Source organism: Ursus maritimus, unplaced genomic scaffold, assembly GCF_017311325.1.
Source record: "Ursus maritimus isolate PB19 unplaced genomic scaffold, ASM1731132v1 scaffold_21, whole genome shotgun sequence".
Classification (NCBI taxonomy): Eukaryota; Metazoa; Chordata; class Mammalia; order Carnivora; family Ursidae; genus Ursus; species Ursus maritimus.
In genome coordinates this window covers 44677271-44702085 of record NW_024424564.1, presented here as the reverse complement: position 1 = coordinate 44702085, position 24815 = coordinate 44677271, and the positions used below count along the sequence as shown (strand labels likewise).

The window sequence follows — 24815 nt, the reverse complement described above, 5'->3', positions numbered from 1 at the left end:
TTTACACCTCATGTCATCCCATCAGATTGGCCTTGCCACGTTCCCCACCGTTCACCTCAGCTGCCTAATTCCAAGTCCGCTTACAACTATCATCTCTTACCCACCACACTTTAAAAAATGGTTTACCTTTTCTCCTCTGTCTCTTTCTCTGTCTTTCTCCTCTTTTTTCTTTTTTTTCTCACTATGCCCGTCTGTGTGGAGGCTGGGCAGTGGCTGGGGGGGGGCAGCGGCTCCAGTGTGGGGGATGCTGGGAGGAGGGCCGGGTGCCACTGCGACCTCTGCCACGGTGGCAGCTGCAAGGCCTGAACTTCTCTTGGACTTGGAGTGCCGCTTCTCTTTATGCTTCTCCTTGTCCTTCTTCTTTTTGCTCTTCTTGGACTTCTTTTTCTTCTTGATTTCCCGGTAAGAGTCGTCGATGACTAACTCCCCAGCCTCTAGCTCCCCACCAGAGGAAGAGTCCGATTCTACTAGGATAGGTTCAAGTCCCGAAAGATCAAGGTTAGCACTGTGGGATTCTGGGAACTGGGAGCCATCCGCCCCACAGCCTTCGGGGCCGGGAGAGGAATGTGGGTCGGAGGAGGACTTGTGCTTTTTCCGGGCTGTTTTCAGAAAGCTCTGTAACTCGTGTCCTAGGAGTAAAGCACCTTGCTCATCGCGAGCTGATTTCTTAGAGGATTTTTTCATAGTCGCTTGCTGAGAGGGGTATTGAAAAGGCTCCTCATCAACCGAGCTGCTTCCCTTCTCCTTTGGTGAGAGAATGAGTTTCATCTTTAAGCCATCGGGCTCGCGAAGGGTCAGTGTCTCTGTGTTCACGTAGAGTGGTTTCATTTTTTTTGATTTGTGGGAACTACCATCCTCCAGGGATAGCTCCCCACTGCTTCCGCTTACTTTCTTCCTGTGGTGTTCCTTTTTACTCTCCGAATGACTTGAAGAACTAGAGGATTTCTCCCCTGTCTTTTTGGAGGGCTTGGAGCCTGTTGCCAGCGGGGAAGTGATGGCTTTCAACAGGTCCATGGCTGTATCGGCAGATTGTGGGCTGGACTTTTTCTTTTTCTTCTGTGACGATTCCAAAGACGAAAGGTCTGGAAATAATCAAGAGAAGTAATGTCCACACGACAAACCAACTTCCAACAAGTTTCCTCTCTCACCAAAAACACTCAACTAACATGAGGAAGAGGCTAAGAGAAATGATTTGAGGGGAGGCCCTTCCACTGATTCCTGATGACGCCCGTGCGCTTCTTGGCTCGGTAGATGCTGCCTGGCCCTGGATCCTGGACACAGTTCTTGCGACTAAAGTTGCTTCTCTTCACTGAGTCTTCATGGCAACCAGAGAGGGCGGACCCAGAAGAATGGACTAAGCTATGGGATTACGAGCAGTTACAATTTAGGTTACACTGCAGACAGAGTGTCATTTGCTTCTGTGTTCAGGACAAGCCCATTCTAGTACAGGGTTAGTCTCATCAGCTATGCGTATAAGAGAGCTAAGAAAAACTGGTCTTGTGAGTGGATATGCACTGGACTGAGAAGTAACCCACAGGTGCAGGCCAGAGGGCCCAGGAGTACATACGGCAAAAGGGATGCTGGGTAACAATGGGCAGAAGATAAGTGGATGATTGGGGGGGAGAAGGAACCTGGTACCTGGTGTATCACAAATGAAGACTGTTCTTCTATGCTGAATCCTCCAAAATACCAGCCCTCCACCTCTCTCCTCCTTCACACTGGTTTATCGGCACTCAGAACAAGAACCACTGTCCTGTTAAATAGGCCACTGAGTCAGCAACATCTGGATCCCTTTCCCCTACCCCGACTCCAAGAACCAGTGATGTGTTCATCCCACCTGCTGCCCTTTCCCCTCCTTACCTCCATAGTAGTAATCATCAGAGGAGTGCTTCCTCTTCTTCTTGTGCGTGTCCGTCCCCAAGAAATAAAGCTCACTATCCTGGAATTGAAGAGGAAGAAGAATTGACCACTGAAGAAGATGATGAGGCAAAAGCAGTTTGGAACCAATTTTGTTCTTTGATTTCTGACTTTGAAAACAAAGTAAAACACAGGAAATATTAAAAGTAGACAGTGAACGGTGTTTATCTTTTTTAAGTTTTAAAAATACGTTTCTTTCTTCAAATACTAGGAAACAGGACGTGAGATAGTTAAAAACTTTCCTGATTCACATGTTTAGAATTTACCTTTAACTTCTTCTTGGAAGAATTTCTGACCTGAGCAGCGATTTCTTCCTCTTCTCTTAAAAAATCTTTGTAAGAACGTTTCTTTTCTCGTTGGCTTCGGCCAGCGGCTAGTCCTGTGTCCTCAGAGCTGTGATCACCATCAAAGCAATCTGAAAGCCAGGTTCGTTTGGGAAAGGAAAGGAGAAAGGCAAGTAAGTGACAACCAAAGAAATCACCACATATGTAATGCAACAATCCCTCCATTTCCAAGTTAAAATAATATTTCAACAAGTCCACTGGAATATAGGGCTAGGATCCAGGGGGCAAGAGTATTTCTTGATGACCTGGCTGCAAATACAAGAACCAAACCTGCAGAAACAATGCTTCCACGCTATGCAAAGGCCCCGTGTGCATCCTCAGACATGGTTTCTTAGTTGTGATTTGGCAGGTGGACACAGACTCGCAGAGGTAAGGCTGAAAAGAATAAGGATTCACGTGCTGTGCTGCTCTGTGGGAGTCCAAAATGTGATTCCTATCCCCAGACTCCTGCACAGTGGAGCTGGCAAGGACCACGAGTGCTGCAGGGGATCGCCCCAATAGACTACAGAGACTCATATTTCAGACTCTCATGCTGGAACCCTGTCCTGGTTTTCGCTTCCATGGGCCCAGTCTGGGGATGATGTGGAGGATGAGTGTCATAATACTGCTCTGGACCATCACTTGGGAGTCCAGGCTGTGATGGCCAGTCCTGGTCTCTATGTCCATGGGCTGCAAGGATTGAAGAGGAAACCCCCTTTGGAATGCTTCTCACATTAAGGGGTCATACCTTCTTTCTTCATGGAGTCATCATAAGCCATGGCGGTCCTGCAGGGCCTTTGTGAATGTGTCACTGTGTCCAGGCTCCTTCCCGTCTACAGGACCAGGTCTGAGAAACAAAGAAGGAAAACCCTCCTGTAATGCGAAATCACTGTGGAGAAGCAACCTTCCAGGTGGAAATGCGTAGTGATCCAAGGGCAGACTGGAAGGGCAGCAGGAAATAAAGGAGGGTCTTGTCACCTCCTTTTTCTGTTTGTAAATATATTGGGGTTGAAACTGCAGGAAGTGTACTGGGCTTAATTTGATTTGATTTATGAGTTAGAGTTGTGGTTTGGTGAAGTATATAAAATACCTCCCATATAATAAAAAATATCTCAAAATTAACGAGAATTTCTGAAATGCCAACAGGACGGACAACACTGAGATGGTAAATACTGACATGAAGTCAGAGGGATAGGTTCAATCATGGTTACAAAATGCACAGATAAAGCAAGATGCAGAGGAAGACAGATTACAGCAAACATTCCAGACCATAAAATCCTACCATGTGGATCGGTGGCAGGCTAAAATCTATTGTATTGCAGTTTAAACAGAAATGATGATAACATTACAGGGATAGTAAAGACATTTAGAGTGTAATTTTTTGGTATGCATTTTGTTGGCCTATGTGAATTTGCTCAAAACCGTAGAAGCGTAAAAGCAAGGACACTTCTTCTATTAGTTGGTCACATGACAGCTTTCAAGGCTATCAGGCCTTTCTTAAAGGCTAGGTGAAAACAGGGAAGAATTATCATTTGTCCATTGGTGGTGAAGTTTTTATGATTATTAAGATTTTTGTTGAATTCTTGAAATTTAAATGTTCTAAATATTATTTTGAATTTGTTAAAAACATTTGTTTTGGACATTCAAGTTTATATGTCTACTTTGACTTTGACAATGACAAGCCACAGGCTGTACTCTAAGGTAAAGTTCTTCAGGTACTTTAAGGACAGGCAATGTCACAAATCCTTGCAGGAAATTTAAGAATAACATTCTAAATATATTGAAAATGTTCTCAACTGGTTAGTGAAATGCTTACAAGGTGATCAGATTGGTTATTTATTTACATTTTATTTTACCTTCATCACTATATGGGGATTTAGAAATGCTGAAGGGTTCTTCAGTGACACATTGCCAGTCCCTTCAGGAGGATATGGGTAATACTGAAGTACATAACTCTTGTGAAAGAAAATTTGATTAACAAGGGAAACTCTCCTAAGAATTACATTTAAAATAAACGAAAGGAAAAAAGACTTAATTGCACAAGTCAGATAAAATACAATGCGCAGACATGCCTAAGTTGAACAAATAAAGAGAAAAAGCATTGCCAAGAATGATTTACAAGGAATGTTAAGAAAAGTAACATAAAAAAGCATTTCTCCACTGCCCTGAGAAGGAGAAGGAAGAACGGACTTGGTCAAAGCTAAGAGGATCTAGAGTAAAGAAACCAAACAGATTGAATTATTTTAGTGATAAACCAGAGAACTGCTTGCTCCGAGGGCTTTTCATAGGAAACGAAGGGGATGTAAGGTCAGAGCTCATGTAGAAATACAAGGCAACGCACATCATGTAGCCAGTTTTTCATGCTCCTGCATTCTCAACTTTCTCAAATAGAAATTACTGCCCTCCCCTTTCCACACAAGCGGCACTACTCCAAAAGTGAAGGAAGGGGGAATGTTATAGGGAATCAGGTCCATTCACTTGAAAATCGTATGCCCTCTCACTGGCACTACAGTATATTGACTTTCTTAGGAAAAAATATATAGGTCCCATGAGTTTTTGTAGGCTGGTAATGCCAAGAAATACAACTTGAGACCTCAAGTTAAATGTTTTCAGGCCAAATGAATTTTGGCCAAGAATGTTTGATAAGAAAATAATCTTAAACATTCAATGTCATAAATATGTCCATCAATCTGTCGTCAACAAGAATATGCACTTCTAAATGAAGCAAAGGCAGGCCCTGAGACTTACAGGCCAGCCTTCTTTTTAGTAACATCAAAACTAACATAAAACAGAGTTGAACAATCTAACAGAGTGGGAATAAGTACCTCCGAAGACAGTATGAGAAAGAAAACCATGATGTGACTTCTGATCTACGAGAAAAAGGTTCATGGTTTTATAACTGACTGCTTTGAAAAACCACCAGTGGATTTAAAAAGTTGTGAAAGGGAACAGGAAATCAGGAGTTGATCTTTAGAGGCACAGGCCAACACAGAACACGTGCTGATGTGAGCACTAGGTATTGGAATTAGGCCTGCTGCTGTTTACATTTTCATAAAAACACTGAAAAGTGGTTTACAAATTACAGGATTAAATAACCTGTAGAGAAAAAAATGAGTGGGGCCTGTAGGCAAGGCTGATTCACTAAAGAACTGGAACAGTCAAGAGTTTAAAAATTTAAAATTGAACACAATGGACTATGCCGCTCACAGCTTGGGCAGACTGATGGACCTTCAATTTTTAGGTTCTTTTAAATCAAGATATTATTGCAGCTCAGGGGTTACTTTTGGTTGCTGACTCATAAGGGAAAGATGAAACCAGATAAAGAAGTCTCAAGCAATAGTGTGGAAGAAAGGCAGAGTTAGGACAACATTTATATAGAATCAGATGACCCCCTGATATTCCTTCCAGGTCTTGAATATTATCCATGATAAATTCAGAGTTCGGGGTTAGGCAGCAGATTGTGGGATTAACGAAAGTGAAAAATATTAGGTTTGACTTTCACATTAGAAAGCAGAGGTCGTAATTACATTAAATGTTGGCAAAAGTAAAACAGGTGTTAAAACACATTCTCCCGAATTTCATCATTTTGGAGTTTATAGAATTCAATGTTGTCAACTTCAAGAGGCAGGGATAGTTTTACCATTATGTTCCTCTCAGTGTGCTAAGAAATGACAACATAAGTGAAAGTTCATTAATGTTGCCTACAGAGGCCAGAAACATGCCATCACAAAAAATGTGTACTTATGCAATGTGCAAATTGTTAAATGGCTCTTCTGGGGCTCTTCTTCGGGATATGAAAAAGGGGAGGCAGAGCTGCCGTTCTACCTGTAGAGAAGTGTCCATATTTTGTCATAGCTTTCGGGATTACCAAAGTGATGAATGAAAAAGCAAAAATCATCAGGTATCGTACTTTCTTATGTTGCAGGTCCAAATGATAATTATTGGGGGAAAAAAAGTTTCAGAGGGTGATTTGTTTGATGTAATCTGAGCCCCAGCAGTTGCTAACAAGCTTCTTCATTCCAGAATGTAAATGAGTGTTGAAAAAGAGTGAACAAATTAAGCCCCCTGATCCGAGCAGTAAGCAAAATCCTGAACTCCGGGTCTAGTTCGGGATGAGAGCCTTGCTCAAGAGTCCGCGTTCTCTTCCACCACTCTCTCCACGAACTCAAATCGCCTGTCCGCGCAGGAAAAGGAAGGAAGGTGCACATCCAGCTGTTGCCAGTTTCTGAATTGTTGCTGTTGTTGTTTACTTCTGGGATAGCGCAGGTGCCCTCTTGTCGTTTTTGTAGAGATCTCCTCCAATCTCAGAACACAGCGACTCCGAACTCCTGCCACTCCCTTCTCCAGGAACCTACCTATGCAGCACTCACAGCCCCTGCCAGCTCTGGAAACTGCAGAGATCCCGGCAGCCTGGGATGGGGATTGAATCCTATCACCGCATGGCAGCTAAGCGGAACCACGACCACCGCACAGATCGGCTGACAACACACATTTCCATAAAACCACCAACACAAATTTTGACAAGCTTTGTCCAATCAACAGGCTTTCCTTTGAGTTTTTTTTATTTGTTCTGGTATAAGGGAATATAATCAGCCACCTGCTTAACCGGCAGAGAGAGGGGGAAATGATGCTCCTCTAATACGTGATATAAAGTGAATCTACAAGTAAAAGCTGTGGGGGGAAACGGGCCTGTACGGAGAAGATCGCACTACGAAGGCACGTTCCAACTGGGTCGCCCGCAAAAAGGACACACAACACCGGGTTATTTATACAGAGAGCCCCCAGGACCACCATTTTTGCGGTCCCCACGCAAACCAATGGGACTCTCCCGGCCGTTTTGCAGCAACAGCTAGTTCAACAAAGCTCTGTGAAGAGGAAAAGAAGAAAGCTCCTCGCATCCTCTCCTGCCAGCCGAGGGCCCTGCCCTCCCGCCGCCCCGGCTCCGGGGCCCTTTCGCCTTGACAGCCCGGGGACCCCGCACCCCGGGTCCCGAGCCGCACCGCGGCCCCGACCCCGTCCCCGCGTCCCCGGCGGCCTCCTGGCGCCACCGAGGGCGGAGACGGCCCCGGCAGGGGGAGGGGCGGCCCCGGCCCGCAGGCCCCCGGGGCGGCCGCACGCCCCCTCCCGGCCCCGCAGCTTTCCCGCCTTCCCCATTTGAACAGCTCCCGCCCGCCTTCCTTCGGCGGCCCGCTCCAGCCCCTTCCCGGGGGCGGACTGCGGCCGCTACTCCAGTCCCCGGCTCGGCCTCTGGGCTAGGCCGCACCGGGCCTGAGGCGCCCCCGCGGCGGTGTCGCGGGCCCAAGCGGCGGGTGGCGGCGGGGCGGGGCCGCTGCCGCCTCGGGGAGGGGGCCCAGGCCGGCCTCGTGGGGGCTCCGCTCGCTGCTACCTTCACTCGGCTCGCCCGGATCCCGCCTCAGCGCCGCCGACCGCCGCCATCTTGGAGAAGGAGAGAAAAGCGCGAGCGGCCAGGGAGCCTCAGTCGAGCCCAGAGCGCAGGCTCCGGCTCGCGAAGGGGAATCCCGCTCCTAACGGAGCGCCGAGCGCATCGAAAGAAGCGCACCGCTTGCTGAGCCCGGGTACCGGAGTTGATTGAGAATTTGCTGTGGGGCCAGGCTTGGGCTGGAAGCTTTACGATCATTGTATCACTTAATCCTCACTGCATCCCTGTGAGGTAGGTTTGGTCACATTTTACAGATGAGAAACAGGCTCAGAGAGGTTAAGTGAGTTGCCCAACTGTATACAGGTAGTTGGGGGAAGAGGCGGGTACTACTCCAAGTCTTCTGATTCTTACTGAAGTGCTCTTTCCACAAGACTATGCCGTGTCCTTCGAGATGTTTTTGTACATAAATGCTCTCTCTGGGAAACCTAGATCATGCCGATTAATAGCAGCGGTGCCTATTTGGAATTTGGCATTTATGTTTGGGTAGTTGGCATATTTCGGAAGAGGTGGCAGAGTGTATTTTTCTAACATTGCACTATAACATAATTTGCATGGTGAATCCTCTGCGTTTCTCCTCACAAATTATTTGCATTTGAAAGTTGGAAACAGTCTTCAGACAAATGAAGAGAGGCCACACACAGGAGAAAGAGGGTTTTTCTGATTTGCTCTGGAGAATTTGGACTAATAGTTAGAAATTACTGTGTGAAGATCTTGGTTCAATATGAAGACAAACTCATTTTTCTAGAGCAGTTCAATCGTGTTTGGCTCCCTTGTAAGATAGTGAACTCCCCATTACCACAGGAGTTCAAGAAGAAGCTAGTGTCTTCCTTGCTGTAGAATGGAGAGGTTGGAGATCTAGATTGGTTTCTAGTGTTGTAAGCCCCCTGCAACTCTGTGCAAAATTTTGTGTTTGTGCATATGTATGTTTTTCTGGGCGTTAGATCCCATCGAAGATTAGGAATCCCTATCTTAGAGGGCTTTCTGGTCCAGAATTGGATGGTGCTTGAAGGGGAAGTAGTAGTAATGCTGTTCACCTTGCAGACTTAGAAATTGAGACCAAGAGAAGAAGATGATTTGACTCAGAACACACTGCTAGTTAGTGATCAGATAAGGATTAGAAGCCAGATTATTGGACTTTTGGTTCAGTGCTCTTTTCATCATGTGAATCTCTCTCTCCTTCTGCACTGAGTAGAATATCAGATTCTGTTTAATCATTGCTTTTACGGTTGTGAGATGCTGAGATCTTAAAAGAGACATTCAAAGTTGTTGAATTTATTCCCAAAATATAACCGTGAATAGTAAATAAAATGACCACCATGGCCCCATCCTGCTCACCAGAAAGAGGGTCAATAAGTTTCACCAAAAGGTACAGGATTGCTCTTCTGGGACACCTTGCCTGACATTAGGCTTCCCTGGGAGGTATTGCAGAGCTGTGAGAATGTGTTTCCCCTCTGTTCTTCAGTATTGGTCAGGATGTTTTCAGTCGGGAGTGACATAATCCCAATTCAAAATAGCTCACCAGAAAAGGAGACTTTATTGGTTGACATTACTGAAATGTTCAGTACCTGTGGGCATGTCTGCATCCAGGGAGGGACTCAAGTCTCTTACCAGAGGTGCTTTCTTCTGAGTTGGCTTTATTTTCAGGTTCCTGGTGATGACTCCGCCTCTGGGCTTTACCATCCTTTCTACTACCAGTGTCCCTGGACAGGAAGTTTCTTTTACCCATTTGTTTTGGGAGACTCATTGCCTGAATTGGATCAGCCATCACTATGAGCAAAGGTGTGGGGCATGCTGATGGGCTAAATCAGGTCACAGGCTCACCCCCCAAAGCAGGATAAGCTCAAGGAAAATCAGGGGTTATTGTCAGATGGGTAAAGGAGTGTTAGGTAGGCAAGAACAATAGCTGTCCACCCAGCCCTACCACTAGCGTGGAGCTGCCTGCCTCAGGGTCCCATTTCTCCAGTCCCTTCTTTTATCCCACCTGAGATTGGGCATATCAAGTTATTGCCCATCTTAACCTCCTGTAGACCTGAAGTCCATTGCTCCTCAGTCTGTTCCCTTCCTCCAGTCTTGTATCACTGCGTGTTTGTTTATTCATTTAACAAATACTGATTGGAAACATGACATGCGTCAGGCACTGTCCTGGGTGTTCAGAATAGAATAATGAACAAAACAGAGTCTTTGACCCTCCCTCCCCGAGCTTACATTCTAATTGGGGTGGGGAACAGAAAATAAGTAAATAGGGACCATGTTGGGTGGTAATTGAAGGTGGAGAAAAATGCCAGGTAGGGTAAGGGATACCAAGAGGGAGTGGAGGTGGGGATTGTTATTGAAATGTGATCAAGGAGGTTCCTCTGATGAGGTACACACACTGGAGGTCGGAGGTCGGAGGCTGAGGCTGGCAGCTCAGTCCGAAGTGGGCTGGTGGTGGGGGCTGGGAGGCCGTAGCTTCTGGAACGGATGCAAGGCCTTCCTCTGAGCCTTGATGGAAAAATATTCTGGACTGAGTATCCTGCCATGGTTCTTTTGTTTCTGCAATTTGCAAAGGGAGAAAGGAGGACGGCTTGGTAGCCTGAGGTGGGAAGGGGCCTGGTCACGGCGGGCTTTGTGAATAGGAACACCTTGTCCCGTGATGACACGAGAATGGCATCTGAGATGTGTGAAGGTCGGATGCTCCCTGGGGCTGGAGCTGTTCTCTGGCCTGCTGGACCCCAGGAAGCTGCCCAGCGCATGGTAGTAGCAGGTGGCCATCAAGTCGTGCTTGATTTGGATGTTTTCTTCTTCGGATTGTTTTTCTGTGCTTTGCCCTCTCTGGCTGTGTTCGGAACAGCTTTGTTGCGTCAGGCCCAATGGATATGCACATGACAGGGCCCTTTTGGCTGGAAGTGATGGGACCTAATTAAAACTACCGTAAGCAACAAGAAGTTTCTGGCCCATAGAGCCAGAGAGAAGCCAGCTGTCTAGGCCTCGGGGTCCAGGGATTCAGATCCCTTCCCCCTAGCTCTCTTCTCTCAAGTTGGCCGTCCTCATGGGCCTGGAGTCATGGCTGCAGGTAGCCTAGGCTCCTCTGCGGAGAGTTTCCTGACCAGAGAGGGAAGGGGGCTTCCCCACACCTACTCCATGGGAAGGAATCCCAGGGACGAACGATTGGTTGGCTTGGGGTCACGTGGTCATTCTGTGCTGTGTTGGACTGTTCTTGGCAGAATCATTAAGTTGGAACAGGATGAGAGTCGTTCCACAAAAGAAGAGAGGAATCTCTTCTGGGACGACAAATAGTAAATCTTCTGTGATGAGGCAGTGATGCTCTGTTCCCGCTTTTGAGTAGCTCGGATCTTGTGTGCAGCCTTGATTCTGCACATCCCTCAATACCTGCCCCAGCCACACTGGCCAGCTCCTGGCTCCCTAAGCATGCGGAGCCCTATCGTGCATCCACGCCATTGTGCGCACATGTCCTTGTGTGTAGTGTGTCCCCTGCTCCCCACTGCTTTTACCAACGCGGCTCCCAGAAAGCTCCTATGTATTCTTCAAGATGTAGCTTGCGTGCCCCCTCTCCAATCATGCCCTGTGTTCCCACCCACCTGATTACATGCACCTCCCACCCTGCATTCCAGTCATCCTTTGGCTTAAGTCCTTTCCCTGTTCCTCAAGGATAGGATCTTTGTCCCTCCAGCCACATGGTAGGTATTCAGTGAATCCTTTTGATTAGATGTTGTTGAATGAAGAGCGGGACCAACCATTTTTCTTGGGACCCAGGGCGACAGAGGTGATAGCTGCTTGGGAGAGTGACAGAGGTGTGGCAACGATGGGTTTGGTTTGCGCACTCCCTCACTCGTCTTCTGCAGCAGACGGCAGTGTGCAGACCTCAGGAATGGTCATGTACCTGCAGCCTGGGAATCATAATCTGTAGCTGGAGCTTTCCTAGGGCAGGAGCTTGACTGAGAAAGTGAGAAGACACTGAGAGAGCTTGAAAATGCTCAGTGCCTGGATCAGGCTGTCCCCTGCCCCTTCCATGCTTTACCATGTGAGCCACGGAATCCCCACTCCCCCTTAGTGTGAACTGGCTGGGGGCTCCTTTGTCCTTTGGAGTCCAGAGGAGCTCCCCAGTCCCTAGGCTCCAAGAAAGAGGAAGCCCTTGAGCTGTGGGGTATTGTTGGTGGGATAGGGTGAAAAGGCGTTCCTGGCGGAAGAAACCGGGTAAAAGGAGGCCAGGAGGCTCAGGGCCTCGTCATGTCGTCAGAATGCCAAGCAGTGGGGTCAGTAGTGGGAGTGCTGAGGGACGCTGGGGCCACACGGGGAGTTTGTACTTAGTCTGGAAGGGCCGGGGCCAGGACCTCCCCACCTGGCTGTCTCTCTGCCCCACTGCACATTTCTCGCTGATGGTGTGACCCTCTGTTTCTTCTCCCCCCCACCGCAGGAAAATAATTTTAAGCTTATAAGTTCAAAGTACAAATATTCATGTACCTACCTCCTGGAGTAAACAAATGTTAACATTATTATATATGTATTTATATATTTATTAATTATTATATATTATATAATATATATTTTATTTTAAAAAAGATTTTATTTATTTATTTGAGAGAGAGAGAGCAAGAGCGACAGAGCAGGGGGAGGGAGAAGCAGACTCTCCACTGAGCAGGGAGCCCGATGCAGGGCTTGATCCCAGGACCCCAGGATCATACTTGAGCCGAAGGCAGACGCTTAGCCAACTGAGCCACCCAGGCATCGCTATTCTACTTATATTGGCTTGTTTTGAAATTTTATTTAATTTAAAAATTTTTTAGGAAAGAAAACATGAATACAGTTTGAGCCGCATTTCCATCTCCAGTACCAATAGCTCATTTCCTTCTCTCTTTTCTCAGAGGAATTGAAATTGGTGCATGTCCTTTCTGTTCATGTTCTGATCACGTGTATGCATGAGAGGTGAGAGTAGCCTAAGTAATGTTTCAGGGCATTAATTCAGGAGCCGGACTTACTAGGTTAAAGTCTAACCCCATTACTTTCTAGCTGTGTGATCTTGAGCAAGTTCTAGACATCTCTGAGCCCTAATGTCTATCTTCTCAAAATGGAACTAAGCAAAGTGAAGCCCTTACACAGCAGTACCTGATACCTGGAAGGTGCTGTATGTGTTAGTTACTATTATGCACGAATAATATACCATCATTGTTTCACAGAGCTACGTAAGTGGTAGAGAACCATTTGGTAGCAATTTGTATTTTTCATTCGACATACCACCCTTGGGAGACTTTGCTTCTAGCCAAATTGGAATAACAGGGACCAGATTTCTCTTGCTGCCCGAAACAATCGACAAAAAGATCCAGACACAGCATAGGAAACAAGAGTTTTTAGACCTTGAATATCAGGCAGCACAGGACAGCGATCCCTGAGAGGTGGGGGACAGAGTGAGCCCCGTGATTGCCTCAGTTTACTGCCTGAAGTGTCCAGACTTCAGCACAGGGAAGGGTAACCCAGATGGAGCCTGTTGGTCTCCCTGAGATGCGGAGACGGAGCTGGGAGTGTGGAAAGGTCAGGGCAGCTGTGATTCTCAGGCAGAGTATGAATGAGGAGAGCCCCGCCCAGAAAGAGCTTCTGAGCAGCCATAGGGAGCTCCCCTTGAGTTTTCTGCTGAGCAGTGCCTGTGTGTGAAGAAACTACCTAAAGCTGGGGAAAGAACTGCTTAAAAGGATTAGAGAGAACAATTCCTATAGTTCACACAGGGTTGGGAATAATTCAGGTTCTCATCAGCCAGAATGGAAAAACCTTGTAATTCATGGGATGTCTAGCAGAGCGCTGGGTTGTGGGGGAAAGGTAGCCCAGAATAAAGGCTGCTCTGATCCCACCTAACAAAACTTAAAAACAAACCTTGGGAGGATCAAACTGTTTCCAAGTAACTTAATTGTATCACAGAGCAAACCCCAGGACTATCCAGTTCATGCCAGCTAAATGCTAAAATTCAGTCTCCGGCAGTCAATAAACATCACCAGGCTTGCAAACAAGCAATCAACCATGACCCATAATGAGGAGAAAAATCAATCAATATAAACAGACCCATAAAAGACACAAATGATAGAATTTGTAGGCAAGGACATTAGAGCAGTAATTATAACTATATTCCATGTGTTCAAGAGGAGAGAACAAAGATTAAGCATGTTAAGCAGACACGAAAGATGTAAAAGGGATTCAGAAAGTCACCGGGTTCTGGAAAGATCCTCCCACTAAGTACAACTAAAATCCCTAAAAACAGGGGCTCTTGGGCGGCTCGATTGGTTGGGTGTCTGCCTTTGGCTTAGGTCATGATCTTGGCGTCCTGGGATCAAGCCCTGGGGTCAGGCTCTGTGCTCAGCGGGGAGTCTGCTTCTCCTTCCTATGCCCCTCCCCCTGCTTGTGCTCTCTCTGTCTCTCTCTCAAATGAATAAATTCTTTTTTTTTTTTAAAGATTTTATTTATTTATTTGAGAAAGAGAGAGAGTGCGAGCAGGGTGAGGGGCAGAGGAAGAAGCAGACTCCCCACTGAGCAGGAAGCCCGATGCGGGACTCGATCCAAAGACTCCAGGATCATGACCTGAGTGGAAGGCAGACACTTAACTGACTGAGCCACCCAGGTGCCCCTCAAATGAATAAATAAATTCTTAAGAAAAAAAAAAAAAGAAACAAATGTAAGAAGGCACTGAAAGGTGGGGAGAAGAATGTAGATTTCAGGACCCAAACAATGTGTCCTTCCTTTATCTTATACAAAACTCAATTCAAAATATACTGAAGATTTAACCGGAAGACTTGAAACCGTAAAACTTCCAGAGGAAAACACAGGGGGAGAGCTCCTGGACATTGGTCTTGGCAAGGATTTTTGGGGATATGACACTAAAAACAAAGGCAACACAAGCAAAAATAAACAAGGAGGACTCCAAACTAAAAAGTTTCTGCACAGCAGACCAAACAATCAACAAAATGAAAAGGTACCCTATGGAGTGGGAGAAAATAATTGGAAATCACACACACACACACACACACACACACACACCCATTTTAGGGGAGGTGGGGCAGAGGATGAGGGAAAGAGAGAATCTTTTTTTTTTTTTTTTAAAGATTTTATTTATTTATGTGACAGAGAGACAGCCAGAGAGAGAGGGAACACAGCAAGGGGAGTGGGAGATGAAGAAGCAGGCTCACAGCGGAGGAGCCCGATGTGGGACTCAATCCTGGTACGCCGGGATCACGCCCTGAGCCGAAGGCAGACGCCTTAACGACTGCGCTACCCAGGCGCCCCAGGAAAAGAGAGAATCTTAAACAGGCTCCACACCCATCACGGAGCCTGATGTGGGGCCCAGGCTCACAACCCTGAGATCATGACCTGTGCCAAAATCAAGAGTCTGACACTTAACTGACTGAGCCACCCAGGCTCCCCTGCAAATCGTATATTGGGTAAGGGTTTAATGTCCAAAACATATAAAGAACTCATGCAAATCAATAGCATAAGAACAGAGAACCCAACTTAAAAATGGCCAAAGGATCTCGATAGACATTTTCCCAAAGAAGACCCACTGCTGGCCAACAGAAGCATGATGTGCTTGGTGTCACTAATCACCGGGAAAATGCGAATCAAAACCACAATGAGCGGTCACCTCACACCCAGTAGAGATGGCTATCATCAGAAAGTCAGAAGATAACCAGTGTTGGGAGGATGTGGAGAAGAAGGAGCCCCTTGTGCACTGTTGGTGCAAATGTAAACTGGTGTAGCCAGTGGAAAACAATGTGGAGGTTTCTCAAAAAGTTAAAAATAGAACTACCATGTGATCCAGAAATTCCACTTCTGGGTATTTATCTAAAAGAAATCAAGTCACAGTCACCATCTCAAAGAGATACCTGCATTTTCATGTCCACTGTGGTATTATTCACTATAGCCAAGATCTAGAAACAACCTAGTGTCTGTTGATAGATGAATAGATAAATGAAATGTGATCGATCTGTCTATCTATCTATCTATCTATCTATCTATCTATCTATCTATCTATCTATCTATCTACCTATCTATCTTCAAGGACATTATGTGAAGTGAAATAAGCCAGAAAGATTTATATGTGGAACCAAAAAAAAAAAAAAAAAGGGCAATACCCCACTAAACCGAAAAACCAATCTCTCCTCCCTCAAGCCCAAACTCCTCAAACTTATAGTGGAATGGTGGTTAGCAGAGGCTGGAGGTGGAGTGAGGAGAAAGGAAGGATATTGATCAAAGGGTACAAACTTCCAGTTAAAAGATGGCTAAATTCTGGAGACCTAGTTTAAGGCATGGTGACTGTAGTTAATACCAGTGTATCACGTACTTGAAATTTGCTAGGAGAGTAGATCTCAAGTATAAGGACAGACGCACACACAATGACTAAGGGAGGTGATGGATATGTTAATTAGTTTGATTGTGTTATTGTTTTACGATGTACACATATATCAAAACAGACGTTGCATACCTTAAATATATGTAATTTTTTTATCTGTCAAAAAAAAGAAAGAGTCATAAAGGGGCGCCTGGGTGGCTCAGTCAGTTAAGCGTCTGCCTTCGGCTCAGGTCATGATCCCAGGTTCCTGGGATCGAGCCCTACATCAGACTCCCTGCTCAGCAGGAAGCCTGCTTTTTCCCTCTACCTCTGCCTGCTGCTCCCCCTACTTGTGCTTGCTGTCTGTCAAATAAATAAAATAAAATGAAATAAAAAGCACAAACCTGCAAATGTATGTACAGTTGTTCTTAATATTTCCTTATTCTTCTGGAGTCTGCAGGGTCTGTAGTGATACCCCGTTTCATTTCTGGTCCTGGCAATTTGTGTTTTCTTTCTTCCTGTGTCACTTTTATTGATCTTTGTTTCACTGATTTCCTCCATTGTTTTTCTGTTTTCAATTTCATTGATTTCTGCTCTTTGTTGTTTCCTTCTTTCTGCTGGCTTTAGGTTTGATTTTTTGCCTTCTTTTTCTAGGTTCTTTTTTTTTTTTTTTTAAAGATTTTATTTATTTATTTGACAGAGAGAGACAGCCAGCGAGAGAGGGAACACAAGCAGGGGGAGTGGGAGAGGAAGAAGCAGGCTCATAGCGGAGGAGCCTGATGTGGGGCTTGATCCCAGAACGCCGGGATCACGCCCTGAGCCAAAGGCAGGTGCTTAACGACTGCGCCACCCAGGCGCCCCTCTAGGTTCTTGAGGTGGAAGCTTCAATGACTGATTTTAGACATCCTTTTTTCTGATGTATTTAGTGCTGTCAGTGTCCTCCTTACCCCTGTTCTGCTGTTGTCCTGTGAATTTTGATACATCGCATTTACATTCAGTTCAGCACTTTTGTGTATTTCTTTGAAACTTTCTCTTTAACTCAAGGATTATTTAGAAGTGCGTTGCTGAGTTTTCAAGCACGTGGAGATTCTTCTGTTATCTTTCTGTTCTTGATTTCTAGTTTGAGTCCGCCGTGGTCCACCAACACAATGGGTAGTATTTCCTTATCTTGATTGTAGTGATTGTTCCAGTTGTGTAAACTGTGTCAAAACTCCATCAGATATCACACTTTAAGTATGTGCAGTTTAAAACATGTCCGTTATGCTGACATATAGGTGTCAAAAACGTAAGAAAAAAAGGACTTAGGATTCCTACAAGTGAAATCTACGATGTCTGAGATGAAACACATGCGAGATGGCATTGATGACCAATTAGATACTCAAGAAAGGAAGGTGAATGAACTTTGAAGATAGAGGGAGATGAACAATCCGAAATGAAGCGCGATGAAAAAAGACCCCCCAAAATGAAGAGTATCCATGAACTGTGGGGAAACTGTAAGCTTAATAGAAGAGTAATTTGAGTCTGTGAAAGAGGAGAGAGTGGATTAAAAAAAAAATATATATATATATATTAGAAAAAATAATGAAAATTTTCTGAATTTCCAAACTCACAAACATAAAGAATATGACACCAGGGAACATCATAATCTACTTGCTTAAAAACAGGGATAGAGAAAAAAACCTTAAAAGCATCCGTAGAGGGGCACCTGGGTGGCCCAGTCGGTTAAGCATCTGCTTTTAGCTCAGGTCATGATCCTGGGGTCCTGGGATCGAGTCTGGCATCAGGCTCCCTGCTCAGCGGAGAGCTTGCTTCTCCCTCGCCCTCTGCCGCTCCCCCTGCTCGCGCACGCTCTCTCTCTGTCAAAGAAATAAAATCTTTCTTTCTTTCTTTTTTTTTTTCTTTCTTTCTTTCTTTCTTTCTTTCTTTCTTTCTTTCTTTCTCTTTCTTTCTTTCTTTTAAAAGAACGTTTTATTTTTTTTTAAGATTTTATTTATTTATTTGACAGAGATAGAGACAGCCAGCGAGAGAGGGAACACAAGCAGGGGGAGTGGGAGAGGAAGAAGCAGGCTCATAGTGGAGGAGCCTTGATGTGGGGCTCGATCCATAACACCGGGATCATGCCCTGAGCCGAAGGCAGGTGCTTAACGACTGAACCACCCAGGCACCCCAGAAATAAAATCTTAAAAAAATAAAATTATTCCAAATAAAAGGCTTATTTTAAAAAGGTCATCCTTTGAGAAGACCAATACAGTTGATGAATCTCTAGTTGGACTGATCAGGAAAAAGAAAAGAAGACGTAAAATACCAGCATCAGAGATCAAGCTGTAAAACACACACACGCACACACACACACACACACACACACACCTTTGTTCTCAGTCTCCGTTGGTGCAAGTATGTCCTGGTATTTAATTTTTGCAGCTGTGTAATACTCTGTTTTTGCAGTGTGCCAGATTTGATTTGTTCATTGTCATGACTATTGTCATTTACATTGTATCCATTTAAATGATTATTATAAGGTGTAGCACAATAATCTTGTTCAAGTCCCTTGTGCAATTGTGTGAGAATTTCCTTGAGGAGACTTCCTGGGATGGCCATGCTGTATCCTAGGGCATATATTTACCTTTGCCAGAGATTGCCAAGTTGCTTTCCAATGTGGTTGAATGGATTTCTGTATTTTTTCTACCCGTGGCTTCCTGAGGTCTGTTCTGCCTGATCTGTGGGCTTCCATCTCTCCCCCTGTGCTCCATTCCTCTTATCTGTGAGATATCTGATCAAGGTTGATTCTAGGTGATGGAAACAATGTGGTCCCTTTCACCCAGACCTGAAATAGCCTTAATTACCTCTTGAATCTCACTCTTCCAAAAACATTCTTAAAGCTGCAGTTTCCTGGTCCAATCCAGCATGAGAGAAATCAGCATGATGTACATATCTGCCCATTCCCCGCTACCCAGGAAACTGTATGTCACGTTCACAGATAGCAGTTCATCTGCTTGGTAGTTCGAGATAATGCATCTTATTCCCATAAGAACTCCTTTTGGTACCTGGCTGGTCTCATCCTGTTGGTTTCTCAGATGAGGAGAGTGACATTCAGAAAGGTTAAGTGATATACCCAGGGTCACATGATAAATTGATGGCATGATGGATTTTTGGTGTTCTTGCCAAAGATGCTTAACCTGAATCTAATTGTGAGCAAGCATCAGACAAACTCAAAACGAAGGACAGTCCACAGTACGACTGGCCTATCTTCTTAAAAAATGTCCGTGCCAGGCGATATGAGGGAAATCTGTACCTCCTTCTCAATTTTGTTGTAAACCTAAATCTGCTTTAAAAAGAGTCTTAAAAGGGGTGCCTGGGTGGCGCAGTCATTAAGCGTCTGCCTTCGGCTCAGGGCGTGATCCCAGCGTTCTGGGATCGAGCCCCACATCAGGCTCCTCCACTGGGAGCCTGCTTCTTCCTCTCCCACTCCCCCCTGCTTGTGTTCCCTCTCTCGCTGGCTGTCTCTATCTCTGTCAAATAAATAAATAAAATGAAAAAAAATAGTCTTAAGAAATGTCATGAAGCGTGTGTGGAATGTGCACACACGCACACGCACACAGCTGTGGAACTGTTGCAGATTAACGGAGACTGAAAGGACGGAACAATTGAGCACAATCATGATCCTGGATTTTCTTTTGCATAGATGACATTATTGGGACAGTGGGTGACATCTAAATGAGATTCCTGCAGTAGATGATGGTATTGCATTTATGTTAATTGCCTAATTTTGATAATTGGGCTGTGGTTGTGTAAGAGAATGACCTTGCTGAGAAACATGCACTGAGGACTTGGGGGCAAAGGAGTATGATGCCTGCAACTTTCTGTAGATGGTTCGGAGACAACACAGATACCCATCTATCAAGAGGAGGGACAGAGAGAGGGAGAAGGCCTGTGTGGTACAAGTGCACGTGTGGGGAATTTAAAGGAAGGGCACGTGAGAATTCTTTGTGCTAAATTCTTGCAACTTTTTTCTCAATCTGAAATTGTCAAAATACGTCAAAGAAGAAAATATTCCCATAGCCCCATCCGTCTTGCATCATGTGGGGGCCCTGCAGGCATCTGTTCACGTGGTTGTAGTTGTTTTTAATAAAGATTTTATTTATTTGACAGAGAGAGAGAGAGAGAGAGACAGAGAGCACAAACAAGAGGGGAAGTGGCAGGGAGAGGGAGAAGCAGGCTCCCTCCCCAAGCAGGGAGCCCGACATGGGGCTCGATCCCAGGACCCCAGGATCATGACCTGAGCTGAAGGCAGACACTTAACTGCTTAACCGACTGAGCCTCCCGGGTACCCCACGTGGTGGTTTTTTCTAAAGCCTGTTGATAGCCTGGGAGACAGGGAAATGCCGGGGTGGGGGGTTGGAGAGGAGTCAACTCCCCCTCACTCTTCTGGGGTCTGCAGAGTGGTGCGTGAGGTGGACACACCCTCTCTACCCTGCGCAGTGTAACTGGGGCCTTGGGCGGGTTTTCTTGAGCGCGTAGGACAGGTGATTTCTTCCCAAGTGTGGATCGAGAGGCAGAAAAATATGCCAATGTCAGGACATTTTCCTGAAAACCTAATTTACATATAAAAATGCCCTTTGTATCAGACAGCACTTACATGTGAGTCATCTTACTGGATTCTTAGAACCACCCTATGAAGTAGACACTTCATCTTACTTAGATACATCTTAGTTACGGGAAAAAAAACCGAAGCTCAAGAAGGGTAGTTACTTCCTTCAAATCAAGGTACAAGTAACTGTGCATTTAGATGCGGATCTCTGGGCCCCTGATAATGATTATACAGCCCTGGGGTGGGAGGCTGGGGCTACAGGCTGATGAGGCACGCGGAGGAAGCTGATGGCCAAATTGATCTCCCTGGCTCTGCGTTGTGCAGGTGCCGCGTCAGACAGGTTCTGGGCTCCTGGAGGCTTTCCTCCATGTGTCCACTAGGGGGTGCTGCTGGCCCAGTTTAGAAATGCTTTCCTCTGGCCCTTTGCTGTGGTCAGAGGAGGAATTGCTATACAAGTCAGTAAAGGACCTTCAGGGTTCTTCACCTGCACAGACCCCTTCTACTTTTGCACCCAATTTTGCATTCATAACGGACCATGTTTCCATAAGAGGGCTCTCTGAATAAGCTTCAGGTTTCCTAAATCAGTATTCTCCTGGTTCATGCAAATACTTTGGTAGCTCAGGGTTGGGAGGCTGAAAGTCTGCTCCTCTTGAGCTGCCCAGACAATAGATTTCCATGGTCCCAGTTGCTCAGGTTTACAGGTAGGGCGATGTTGGGTAGAATTCACCTCTAAGGCTCCTTCCTGCTGGATGTTACCCTAGATTCTCTCCGTGTCCTCTCTCCTTTTTCTGCTCTGCCACCTTTCCTTTGATTTCCCCCGTCTGTTTCTGCCCTCCCTTCCAGCCCATGCCTTAGCAATGGCCAGAGTCTCCTTGGTTCTGCTAATGGCTTCGGGGGGTGGGCTGTTCTGGGTTTCTGTGTCTGAAGAACTGGGATAACACTGGATGAACACAGTGGGCTGGGGAGAGGGAGGAGGCAAGTCAACCTTTACTATCCATGAAGCCCCAGGGAGGACTCTGCTCCCTTCCTACCTGATTCTCCTTGCTGCCTCCACTGGCTTTTTCTTCCTTCCGGTCTGCAACCCTGGCTGCCAGGGCCACCGCAGCCCGGGAGAAGTCAAGGACCTGCACTTGACTACTCTGCTCACTTCTTGGGCACCGTTCCTGATTTCCCTCCCACTGCTCTGATGGTTCCTTTGCAATCTCCTTCTTGAGCTTGGCCCTGCCTCTTGAGGCTCTGCAGGCTTGCACCCTCCCCTTTTTGCCCTTGCTCTGTGCATTCTTCCTCCATGCTCTGGGTGTCGATCATGGACATCCCAATGACCCACAAATCTCTCTGCAAGCCCAGGTGCTTCCTCTGGCTCCAGACCCGTCTTCACCATCATATCCCACTACCTTCAACTCGAGGTGGTTCAACATTTTATCAGCTTTATCGAGGTACCATTTATATACAGTGTGATTGACTATTTCAATTTTAAGTTTGGACAAATGTATTCAGTAATGATACAGAACATTTCTATCACAGCTGCCCCCCTCCCTGCAAATTTCCTCATGCCCTCTTGCCTTCCTTATTTCTGGGTCCCTGGCCACCACGGATCTGCTCTCCGTCACTGTGTTTTGCCTTTTATAGAATGTATATAAATGGAATGCGACCGAATGTCATCTTTTGTGTGTGGCTTATTTCCACTTACCGTGTTTTTGAGATTCACCCATGTTCTGATACATCAGTAGTCTGTTCCTTTTTTATTACTGAGTAGTATTCTCTTGTATGCGTGTATCATGATTTGTCTGTCCACCTACCAGTCGATGACCAAGGCATCCAAAATTAATCTGCAAGTCGGGCAGAGCCGCCTGGGTTTGAGTGTAGCCCCTGCCATGTATTAGCTGTGTGATCCCAAGCAAACGGTGTTACTTCTCCAGGCCTCACGGCTCTCAGCTGTGCCGTGGGGACAGTAATACCTTCCTTGGAAGGTTGCAAGGAGGAGTATATGAGCTCACCTGGGAGAAGCCCGTGGCTCTGTGTCTGGTCCTCAGTCACTGGTCGTCATATGGATGTACCAGACCTTGTCAACCAGCTCGGGACACAGCGTGTGCCACTCCCTGCCTCTGACACGACTGCAGGCAGGTCCTAAAGCTCTTTGGTTATTTGCCACTGAGAACCTCAGTTCCACGTTCCACTTAATGTTCTCCTTTCTCTCCAGTTCAGCCAGATCCGCAGCCCCGGGACCTGCCCTGGGAGGGGGATGGGGAAGGTTGAGAGCAAAGGGGCCCCTGTGCGTGTTCCTCAGAGGGCTCCATGCAGACGTGCTCGCTGTCCTGCCCTCCGGCCACCCTCACCCCCCTTGCTGGCTGTGGGTCTCCCAAGGTCCTGCCCCTCCATGCTCTCTCCACTTTTGCTCTTCCCTCCTCAGGTAGACTTAGAGGGGAGGTCGGAAAGTCTGTGGCACTGACACAGACTCGGTTTCCTTCCTTTTAGGCCGCTGGGAGCAGAGGCTGGGGTTCCCTGCCTTTCTTGACTCTACTTAAGTGCTCACCAGCTGCCTTCTCAGGCAGCCCCTGCCTCTCCCTCTTTGCCTCTGGAGCTTTCTACGGGCCCCTTGGCAGGGGCAGCAGCAGCAAGTGTGGAGAATCAGCCCCCAGCAGCAGCCCCCATCTCATGACTGATGGGTGTTGGCAGTTCCCCTTGTCCCTTCAGGGGGTGGCTCTGGGGCTGCTGTTCCTGCTGGCTCCCAGCACTCTGCAGCAGGGTGGACCTCCTGCTGCTCATGGGCCACTTGCCCAATGACTCCACCTTCGTCACTGCCTCCCACCTTTCACTTTTAACTTCCGTGCTGCTGTTTTCTGGGGTCACCTCACAAATATACCTCTTGTCCTCAAATCCGTGCCTCAAGGGCTCCTTCTGGGGGAACCGAGGCTGAGACAGAGCCCTAATCTTTGTCAGAGGCTTTCCTGCAGTTGGCTGGGGCAAGGTGGGGGGTAGGGGCAGAGGGAGAGAGAGAGAGAGAGAGAGAGAGAGAGAGAATCTCAAGCAGACTCTACATTGAGCACCGAGCCCGACGTGGGGCTTGATCCCACCACCCCAGGGATCACGCCCTGAGCTGAAATCAAGAGTCAGACGCTCAACCGACTGAGCCACCCAGGGGCCCCAGTTCCGACTCCACTGTTCCTTGTTTTGGAAAAGACGCTCTTTATCTCTGATTCCCTCCTTTCATATCCAATCAGACACCAAGTATTATCAGTTCTACCTCCTAAGTGTCTGCACATTCCCCCCGTCCCTCCACAGTCTCTCTAGGTTGGCCCTCCTCATCCATATTGGCGAGGAACGAGGGCCAGACTGCTCTGCTGTGGTGGCTTAAAAAGGCAAAGGGTGTATTTATCACGTGCAGGAAGTGTGGGACAAGCAGGCCAGAGGTGGGACAGAAGCCCAACGACATCAGCAGGGACTCTGGCTCCACTGTCCTCAGACCTCACGGTCACAAAATAGCTGAGGCTTCTCTGAGCATCGTTTCCACATTTCGGGCCATAACTGCCAATTGAGAACCTTTGTCTTTTTAGTTGGGAAGAACCCCTCTCTAGGGTCTTCCGTCCGCATCTCTTCATCCAGAACAGTGTCACGTGATGTCCCCTCATTGCAAGGGAGGCCGGGCAGGTGAGTGTTTCACTTTCAAAGTAGAGGGGGGCAGAGGCAAGCAGGGTGCAGATGGCTTTGGGTGGCCAGTCCCGGTGTCTGCCATGTCATCCCTGATGGCAGCAGCCTCCTGACTGAGCTTTCTGTTTCCATTCTCCCCGGGGCCTTCGTGCTGACGACACCGCCTGTCTTAGTGGCATAAGAAACCGCTATATCTAAGCAGATCAGTTGCAATATAAGTGGTAGTAATAATGGTAATGGCCGAGGTGCATCAGGTGTGTAACTTGAATGTTGAACATCCAGGACTTGTGAGTTTAATCCCCAAAGCCACTTTATTGTTGTCTCCCCCGCCCCCTCTGTCCCTCTAATCCTGGCTCGCGGAGAGCTGTTTCCTCCCTGGCCCTGGATGGAAACTTGGGTGCTCCCTGTGGCTCTGCTGGTCAGCTGAGGGAAGAGAAAGTTCTATGGTCACTTTAAGGTGCAAAACAGAATGTGGGTCCAGAAATTGGAATGTCCAATCTATTAGTCGGTACTTTGGTGTCTTGCCAAGTAGTCTGCCTCCCTCCCCTCTCCAGCGGGGGCCAGTGCAAATGGGGCGCTGGCTTTAGGAAGGGG

General features: G+C 46.8%; 1 protein-coding gene and 1 long non-coding RNA gene across 6 annotated transcripts in view; one reads left to right on the top strand and one right to left on the bottom strand.

Moving 5' to 3' along the window:
• The window catches only part of HMGXB4 (HMG-box containing 4), a 29248-nt gene extending 21521 nt beyond the window's left edge, over positions 1-7727 (bottom strand). Inside the window, exons 1-6 of one of the 4 annotated variants that reach the window (XM_040637430.1) lie at positions 2989-3087; positions 2532-2636; positions 2184-2332; positions 1861-1939; positions 1639-1753; positions 127-1082 (exon numbers count right to left, since the gene is read on the bottom strand). In XM_040637430.1, coding sequence (XP_040493364.1) covers positions 127-1014 — 888 coding nt within the window. In that variant the 5' untranslated portion in view covers positions 1015-1082; positions 1639-1753; positions 1861-1939; ... (1 more) ...; positions 2532-2636; positions 2989-3087. Of the gene's footprint in view, positions 1-126; positions 1083-1638; positions 1754-1860; positions 1940-2183; positions 2333-2531; positions 2637-2988; positions 3088-7626 lie in introns of those variants that run through there. The other 3 variants (XM_040637431.1, XM_040637429.1, XM_040637432.1) reach the window with 3 other exon arrangements.
• A 49-nt stretch (positions 7728-7776) lies between these two features.
• LOC103676445 overlaps positions 7777-24815 on the top strand; it is a 172555-nt gene continuing 155516 nt past the window's right edge. For both annotated transcript variants that reach the window (XR_572128.2, XR_572127.2), the window contains exon 1: positions 7777-7911. This is a non-coding gene — a long non-coding RNA (uncharacterized LOC103676445). The remainder of the gene's footprint in view (positions 7912-24815) is intronic.